Source organism: Marmota flaviventris, chromosome 5, assembly GCF_047511675.1.
Source record: "Marmota flaviventris isolate mMarFla1 chromosome 5, mMarFla1.hap1, whole genome shotgun sequence".
In the NCBI taxonomy this organism is placed as follows: Eukaryota; Metazoa; Chordata; class Mammalia; order Rodentia; family Sciuridae; genus Marmota; species Marmota flaviventris.
The window spans coordinates 40032835-40040597 of NC_092502.1; the positions used below are offsets into that span (position 1 = coordinate 40032835).

The 7763-nt window shown below is 44.6% G+C and overlaps 1 protein-coding gene across 1 annotated transcript; it reads left to right on the forward strand.

The window, feature by feature from the left end:
- The first annotated feature begins 318 nt into the window (after positions 1 to 318).
- On the forward strand, positions 319 to 5150 carry Tmed9 (transmembrane p24 trafficking protein 9). Its single transcript, XM_027941121.2, has 5 exons — positions 319 to 540; positions 711 to 811; positions 1527 to 1652; positions 2876 to 3022; positions 4290 to 5150. Exons 1-5 carry the CDS (start codon positions 357 to 359, stop codon positions 4437 to 4439), a joined length of 708 nt encoding a protein of 235 aa, XP_027796922.2. The 5' UTR covers positions 319 to 356; the 3' UTR covers positions 4440 to 5150.
- Positions 5151 to 7763: the final 2613 nt, after the last annotated feature.

Consider the following 7763-nt stretch of genomic DNA (forward strand, 5'->3'; position numbering starts at 1 on the left):
AGATGCTGTGCTGAGGAACGTCAGGAATCCTCGGTTCGAATCCTACTTCTGCTCGTAATTCGTTCCGCGTTCTCAAACAATCTTACGCGGTTTCATCTCTGTAGAATGCCAACAATCACCACCAATCGTCCAGTTGCTTAAAGAGAATCAAAGGAAAGAAACTTTCTATTTAGGGGGTTCCAATTCGCTACAAGGTAGAAACGATGCCCCAATCAGGTGCTGCCGCGCCGAGGCCGCTGAGCATCTCGGGACTTGTAGTCCACTCTGCCGAACTCGTGGTCCCGGCAGGCACCGCGGTGGCAGCAGCAGGGCTACGTGGCTCGGCAGGCTGCGCCTGCGCGGGCAGGTGGAGCAAGATGGTTGCGGAGGTTGGCGTGCGGGTCTTTGGGATCCGACCCGGAACCGGGCTGGTTAGCATGATGCGGACCCTTCTACTGCTGCTGTGGTTTGCGGCCCGCGGGAGTACGCTCTACTTCCACATCGGGGAGACAGAGAAGAAGTGCTTTATTGAGGAGATCCCGGACGAGACAATGGTTATAGGTGCGGGGATGAAGGGGAGAGTTTGGGATGTGACTGTGGTCTTGGGGCGGGGGATGTGGAACTGTCGGCTCTTGGGAGCTGGGAGGAGCTGGCTTTGCCGTGTCCTATCGGCCGCGGACCCAGTGCCATCTCGCGCTCTTCTGACATGGGCTCGCCTCACTTGTCTCCAGGAAATTACCGAACACAGCTGTATGATAAGCAGCGCGAGGAGTATCAGCCGGCCACCCCGGGGCTTGGCATGTTTGTGGAGGTGAAGGATCCAGAGGACAAGGTGAGCCGGCCCCTTACCTCGGCGAGACCTCCACCAAGCAGGCTCTAGTACTGCCCCTCTTAGTTTCCGGATCTGCTGAAATGGGAAAGAGTTATGGGAAATCCTGGGTTTTCTCTGCAGGCTAAACTTGGGCTGCTGGGATCCTAGCCACTCCTTCAACTTCCTACTGACAGATGCACGACTCTGCCAAGTCACTTATCTTCTGTGTTATTTCCCTGGTCTATGAAATGGAAATTCACTTATTTTATAGGTGTGATGGGTAAATTAACTACGATGATGAAAATCAGTGAGTTTTATTGACCCTAAAACTGTAGTATCTAGTTACAGAACTGAGCACTTAAAAAAAAAATCAGCAACTTTTAATTTTGACAAATAAGGACATTAAAAAGAAAAACAAAACTCTCGCTGTCACCCTAGGTCACCTTTCATTTAAAAAGAGAAGAAAAAAATCTCACAAGGTTGAAAAGGCATTAGCAATGAGTACAGGGAAGCCCTTGCCAAGAATCATCACTTGCCAGACTGATGTCAGACCCTTCAACCCTGCCCCAAATAGTTCTCCGCAAGCATTTGGCAATTGCTACTGAGCAGCTTTGGATCTTTTGAGGTCCTTAAGACTCTGCTTGTCAACTTTTGTGGTACTTATAGCTTTAAGCACCATTTCCTTTCAGCGTCATCCCTACCATAACACTGACTAAAGCCTCTCTTCTTTCTCCAGGTCATCCTGGCCCGTCAGTATGGCTCCGAGGGAAGGTTCACTTTCACCTCACATACCCCTGGTGAACACCAGATTTGTCTTCACTCCAATTCCACCAAGTTCTCCCTCTTTGCTGGAGGCATGCTGGTAAGTGGACTCATGTGAGACTCAAAAGCATTCAGCCTTTATCCTTTGGTCAGGATTGGGAATTTTTTTTTTTTTTAGTTATTGGTGGAGGACATAAATCTTTATTTTTATGTGGTGCTGATCGAACCCAGTGCCTCACGCATGCTAGGCGAGCACTGTACCTCTGAGCCACAACCCCAGCCCTCCGATTGGGAATTTTTGGTACTGTAGGTGAGGGATAAGTATGTTGCATTTTGCATCTCCTGATAATACTGGGCTTCCATTGGACATTATGGGCACAGTAACTGGGCCTTTTGTATAGTCATCCTTCAGTTCTAGGGCCCCTTTTGGAAACTAAAATCCCTGGATGTTCAAGTCCCTTAGGTAAAATGGGTAGTGTTTTCATAAAACTTATGCCTACCTTGAAGTCATCTCTAGATTATTATAATCCCTAATATAATGTAAATACTTTGTAAATAGTTGTCATACTGTATTATTTGGAGAATAATGACCAAAAAAAATCTGTACAAGTTTGTACATACTCACTATGCACATATTTTATTTTATTATCTTTTTTTAAAGAGAGAGAGAATTTTTTTTAATACTTTTTTTTTTTTTTTTAGTTTTTGGTGGACACAACATCTTTATTTTATTTTTATGCGGTGCTGAGGATTGAACCCAGCGCCCCACGCATGCCAGGCGAGCTCACTACCGCTTGAGCCACATCCCCAGCCCACATGTTTTATTTTTAATCTTTTTTTTTTTTTTTTGGTACAGAGGATTGAATTCAGGGGTGCTTAACCACTAAGCCATGTGCTCAACACTTTTTTATATTTTATTTTGAGACAGGGTCTTGCTGAGTTGCTAAGTGTCTTTCCAAGTTGCTGAGGCTGGCTTTGAACTTACAATCCTCCTACCTCAGCCTCCAAGCTGCTGGGATTACAGGCAGGCACCACTATGCCTGGACTAATTTTTTAAAAATAGTTTTGATCTGCAGTTGTTTATATCTGTGGATGGGGAACCCACAGATACAGAGATCAGACTATATATGCCTTGGTTAGAGCACCAGCCCTGGCTTAATTTTCTTACTTGTGTACCCAGAGCCCCATAGGGCTGGACACTGAAGAAGCCTGTCTGTTGGTTAAATGAACAAATGAAGGAAAGTTAGGGGGTCAGCTGCAGGCTCTGGCAGGAAGATGGAGCTGTGCTGCCTGATTCCCTTTCTCTCCCTTGTCTGTCCCCAGAGAGTTCATCTTGACATTCAGGTGGGTGAACATGCCAACGACTATGCAGAAATTGCTGCCAAAGACAAGCTGAGTGAGTTACAGCTGCGTGTGCGACAGCTGGTAGAACAAGTGGAGCAGATTCAGAAAGAGCAGAACTACCAGCGGGTAAGTGCTTCATCCAGGCCTGGTGGGTGCCCACTGGCTCAGCCAGGTGTTGCCTGGCAATGAGACTCTCAAGAAACTTACCTATGCTGCATTGCAGTTCTAAAAGGTGGGATGGGTATTACTAAATCCATCTTGTGATTGAGAATATAGACTCTTAAAAATTTTTTTTTAATTATAGATGGACATAATACCTTTATTTTATTTGTTTATTTTTATGTGGTGCTGAAGATCAAACCCAGTGCCTAACATATGCTAGGCAAGCTCTACCACTGAGCTGTACCCCCAGCCCTGAGGATAAACTCTTTAAGAGGCTGTCAAATCAGTGCACTGAATCACAGTTACACACAGAATGACAGGATGAGAGTTGATAACAACTCCTTGGGTGCTGTTTCAGTGACTCTAGGTTCTCCTAGGACCAAGAGCCTTAAGTTCATTTGTGACCAGAAACCAGATGTACCATGAAAAAATCTGTGACCATAAGGAGTAGTAGATGGTGACCCATCTTAATAGGAATAGCTACGTTCAGTGACAACTAGAGGCCCCTTTGCAGAAATGTGGGCCTTGAGTTTTCAGATATTCCATTTTTTCTCAAGAGCAACTAGAGATCTAGGTTTGTTTTTTTTTTTGAGAGAGAGAGAGAGAATTTTTTGATATTTATTTTTTAGTTTTCGGTGGACACAACATTTTTGTATGTGGTGCTGAGGATTGAACCCAGGCTGCACGCATGCCAGGCGAGCACGCTACCACTTGAGCCACATCCCCAGCCCAAATTTTCCTTAGTTTTAAATGTTGGCAAAACACTGTGTGAGCCAAACCAAACATGTATAAAGACTAGAACCAGCTCCGCAGGCCACCAATTTGTAACTTGTACCCAAAATCTTCAAGGAGCAATGTGAGAGACCTGGACAGAGGGCTTAGAGCAAGCCCACTCCTTAGTAATTCAGGCTACCTCTATCCCATGGGGTGATACCACCACCACCTTATTACTTCTCCAAGTACCAGGGCAGGACCAGGACTAGCACCAGGACCAGGTGAGGACTATACCTGACAGATGAGAGACAGTCTTAGGAGAAATGATTGTATTGACTGAAGCCATTGACTGCTGAAGGTAAAGAATCCCCAGATAGAGTGTCTCTTTGTTTGCAGGCACTTGGCTGGAACTTAGGCAGAGGAGGCAAGCCATGGGTAATCCTTGCAGGCTAGAACCCCAACCATTCTAGCAACCTCAGCCAACTCACACTCGCTGTTTTTTTTTTTTTCCCCACAGTGGAGAGAGGAGCGCTTCAGGCAGACCAGTGAAAGCACCAACCAGCGGGTGCTGTGGTGGTCCATTTTGCAGACCCTCATCCTCGTGGCCATTGGTGTCTGGCAGATGAGGCACCTCAAGAGCTTCTTTGAAGCCAAGAAGCTGGTGTAGCTGTCCCATGCCTCACAGGCTATCTTTCCTCTTAAGAGGGAGGGGAAAGGACCTCCTGGAACTGATTCCTCTCTGGCAGGAGGACTGGTTCTCAGCCGTAGATGTTCTGGAGGGGAGAGGGGCCGCAAATATCCCCAGGTACAAGCTAAAGGCAACAGCTTGGCTGGCTAATACTGAGCAGGTGTTGGGGCACATGCCTGCCCCCTCCCCCTGGCCTCTGGACCTTTTGCAGTAATCACCAGGGGTTGGTAAAGCCACTGGGAAACCCATTGGCACCTTAGAATCACAGTTGTTACTGATCAGGGATCTGAGGCTGCTGTCTGGGATAGATAGGGGGAGGGAAATGGGTGGGCAGGCAAGCCTTTTGTCTTCCTTTGCTAAGTTGAGATTTTGAGCAGGCTGGGATGTGACTGTGACTTCTTGCCCCAGAAACCTTGTCAATTCTCTCCTTTGGCCTAGACCGAGCCTGCTGATCCAGGGTGTGCATTATTGAGGGTGGGGTGGAGGGGGCTACATTGCAAGGAACTGGCTGTGAGGTTGACTCTGGCTTTGTCACATGGTTGCCCTTTCTGGGGCATGAGGAACTAGTATCAGGCCAAGCAGAGGCCTTGGTGCTGGTTGGGGACAGGGCCTACAGAATCTTAGTTACTGATTTCATTTTCAACAAGTCTAGGTTTGTTACATTGGTTTCCCAATAAAAGACAAAATTGATTTCCTGTCCAGTGTAAAGTTAATCTTGGTGTACACGACACTGCAAAGTATGCAGAAAATGTCATTTCTTCCAATGGACAAAGCATATTCCAAGGTGAATCCCCAGCTGTGAACTTTATTCTTTTCAACCTTTCCATATCTTCCTGTGGCAGGGGAAATTGGGTTTGTTCAAGACCACCCAACAATCAAATTATTAAGTTGGGGCTCAGATTCATATAACATTTCCTTTGCATCAGATCCATTGTGAGGTGCCCTTCCTTTGCAGAGTAGGCAGGCAGAATTGTCATGCTTGCTGCAAGAAAGTGACTATAAGGAAAGGTGCTGTATGTGTGGAAAGGAGAGTCCCAGGGCTCGTGAAGATATTGGTGGGCTTGTTATTAATAACAAGTGATTTCTTCAAGAATCATGAAGAAGGATTCTAAGAAAAGGAACTTGCAGGGCAGAGGAGGTTGAAAGAAGCAAGCTATTGGTGTGGAGATGGATGGAGTCTGTCACTTGGGTTGTGAGGAAGCAGGAAAGGATTTGAACTGGAAGAGCCTTGATCCCCAAGTAGGAGATTTGGACATCTCTCATCTGCCAACAAGGTTCTAAGTAGAAGAATCACCTGAGGATAAATTTGAGGAAGGTGAATCCAATGTATGAAAAAGATGGAATGAGGAGACAAGTGTGGGGGTTAACTGAATCCACTGGGAGTATGAAATCTGAGCTCATGTTGTTATCTAGGCTTCCACATTTAATTTTTTTATTGGTGCATATTCTCTGTATAATAGAAGGTTTAATTGTGGCATACTTATATATACATAAAACAATTTGATCAATTTTACTCCCCAACCTCTTCTCCCAATCTCCCACCCTCACCACCCCCCTTCCTTTACCCGGTCTCTGTCCGCGGTCTCTGTCTGAATGCGGTCTCTGTCCGCATTCTTGGCACTCCCCCCCCACATTCCTTTTTATTTCTATTTTTCCTCCATCTAGCTTCCACATATGAGAAAATACACAGTACCTTGAGTCCAGCTTATTTTGCTCAAAATCATTAATTCAGCTTGGTGTGGTGGCATATACCTATCATTCCACTAGACTTGGGCAGCTGAGGCAGGAGGATCTAAATTTTAAGGCCAGCCTCAGCAACTTTGTAGAATCCTGCCTTGAAATAAAAAAACAAAAAGGGCTGGGGTTATAGCTTACCGCTAAAGCGCCCCTGGGTTCAATCCCCAGTACCAAAAAAAAAAAAAAAAAAAAAAAAAGCAAAGCCATGGTCTCTAGGCTAGGTAAATTTTCTTGCAAATGATAATTTTGATTTTTTGTAATCGAACAAAACTCCATTGTGTATACTTTCTTTATCCATTCATCTGTTGATGGACACCTAGGCTGATTCCATAACTTGGCTGTTATGAACTGTGCTGCAATAAACATGGGCATATGAAGCCAGACATGGTGGCACAGGCCTGTAATCCCAGTGGCTCAGGAGGCTGAGGCAGGAGAATCTCAAGTTTAAAGCCAGCATCAACAACCTAGCTAGGCTCTAAACAACTCAGTGAGACCCTGTCTCAAAATATAAAAAAGGGCTGGGGATGTGGTTCAGTGGTTAAGGATCCCTGGGTTCAATCCCCAGCCCCCTGCAAAAGAATGGGTGTATGGTAAAGTATGCAGACCTTTTTGTTGTTGTTGTTATAGAGGGACACAATTTCTTTATTTTGTTTATTTATTTTTATGTGGTGCTGAGGATCAAACCCAGTGCTCACATGTGCAAGGCAAGTGCTTTGCCACTGAGCCACAACCCCAGCCCCAAGTATGCAGACTTTTAATTCTGTGTGTGTGTGGTGCTGGGAATTGAACCCAGGGTCCTGTGCACTCGAAGCAAGCACTCTACCAACTGAGCTATATCCTCAGCCCTCTGACTTCGTTTTGATAAATACCAAGGAGTGATATAGTTGGATCATAGGGAAATTCCATTTCTAGCTTTCTGAGAAAACTATACCGATTTCCATCGTGGCTACAGTAATTTACATTCCCACTAAACGTGTATAAGAGTTTTTATTTCCTTTTGCATCCTGGCCAGCATTTATTGTTATCTGTATTCTTGATTATCCTAACTGGAGTAAGATAGAATCTCAGTGTAGTTTTGATTTGCATTTTCTGGATGGTTAAAGATGTTGAAGAGTTTTCTGTAGGTGTTGGTCATTTGTATTTCTTTTGAGGAGTGTCTGCAGTTCATTTGTCCATTTATTGATTGTTTTTAAGAAATATTTTTTAGTTATAGATGGACACAATACATTTATTTATTTATTTATTTGTTTGTTTATTATTTTTATGTGGTCCTAAAGATCAAACCCAGTGCCTCACACATGCCAGGCAAGGGCTCTATCACTGAGCCACAACCCCAGCCCTTGATGAGTTTTTCTTTAGTGTTGAGTTTTTTGAGTTAAAAAAAAGAGTAAAGTGCTCAATGGTAGAGCACTTGCCTTGCATATGTGAGGCCCTGGGTTTGATCTTCAGCACCACATAAAAATAAATAAATAAAAATAAAGCTACTATGTCCATCTATACTAAAAAAATATTTAAAAAATAAATTTCAGCTTCAGAATTACAGAAAAACCTGAACATAGTTCTTGC

Bases quoted from the DNA above. Each gene is read 5' to 3' on its own strand.
- Tmed9 (XM_027941121.2), top strand. From the start codon at position 357: ATGGTTGCGGAGGTTGGCGTGCGGGTCTTTGGGATCCGACCCGGAACC. The intron at 812-1,526 runs GTGAGCCGGCCC...TTCTTTCTCCAG, and splicing joins TGAAGGATCCAGAGGACAAG to GTCATCCTGGCCCGTCAGTA. The intron at 3,023-4,289 runs GTAAGTGCTTCA...TTTTCCCCACAG, and splicing joins AAGAGCAGAACTACCAGCGG to TGGAGAGAGGAGCGCTTCAG.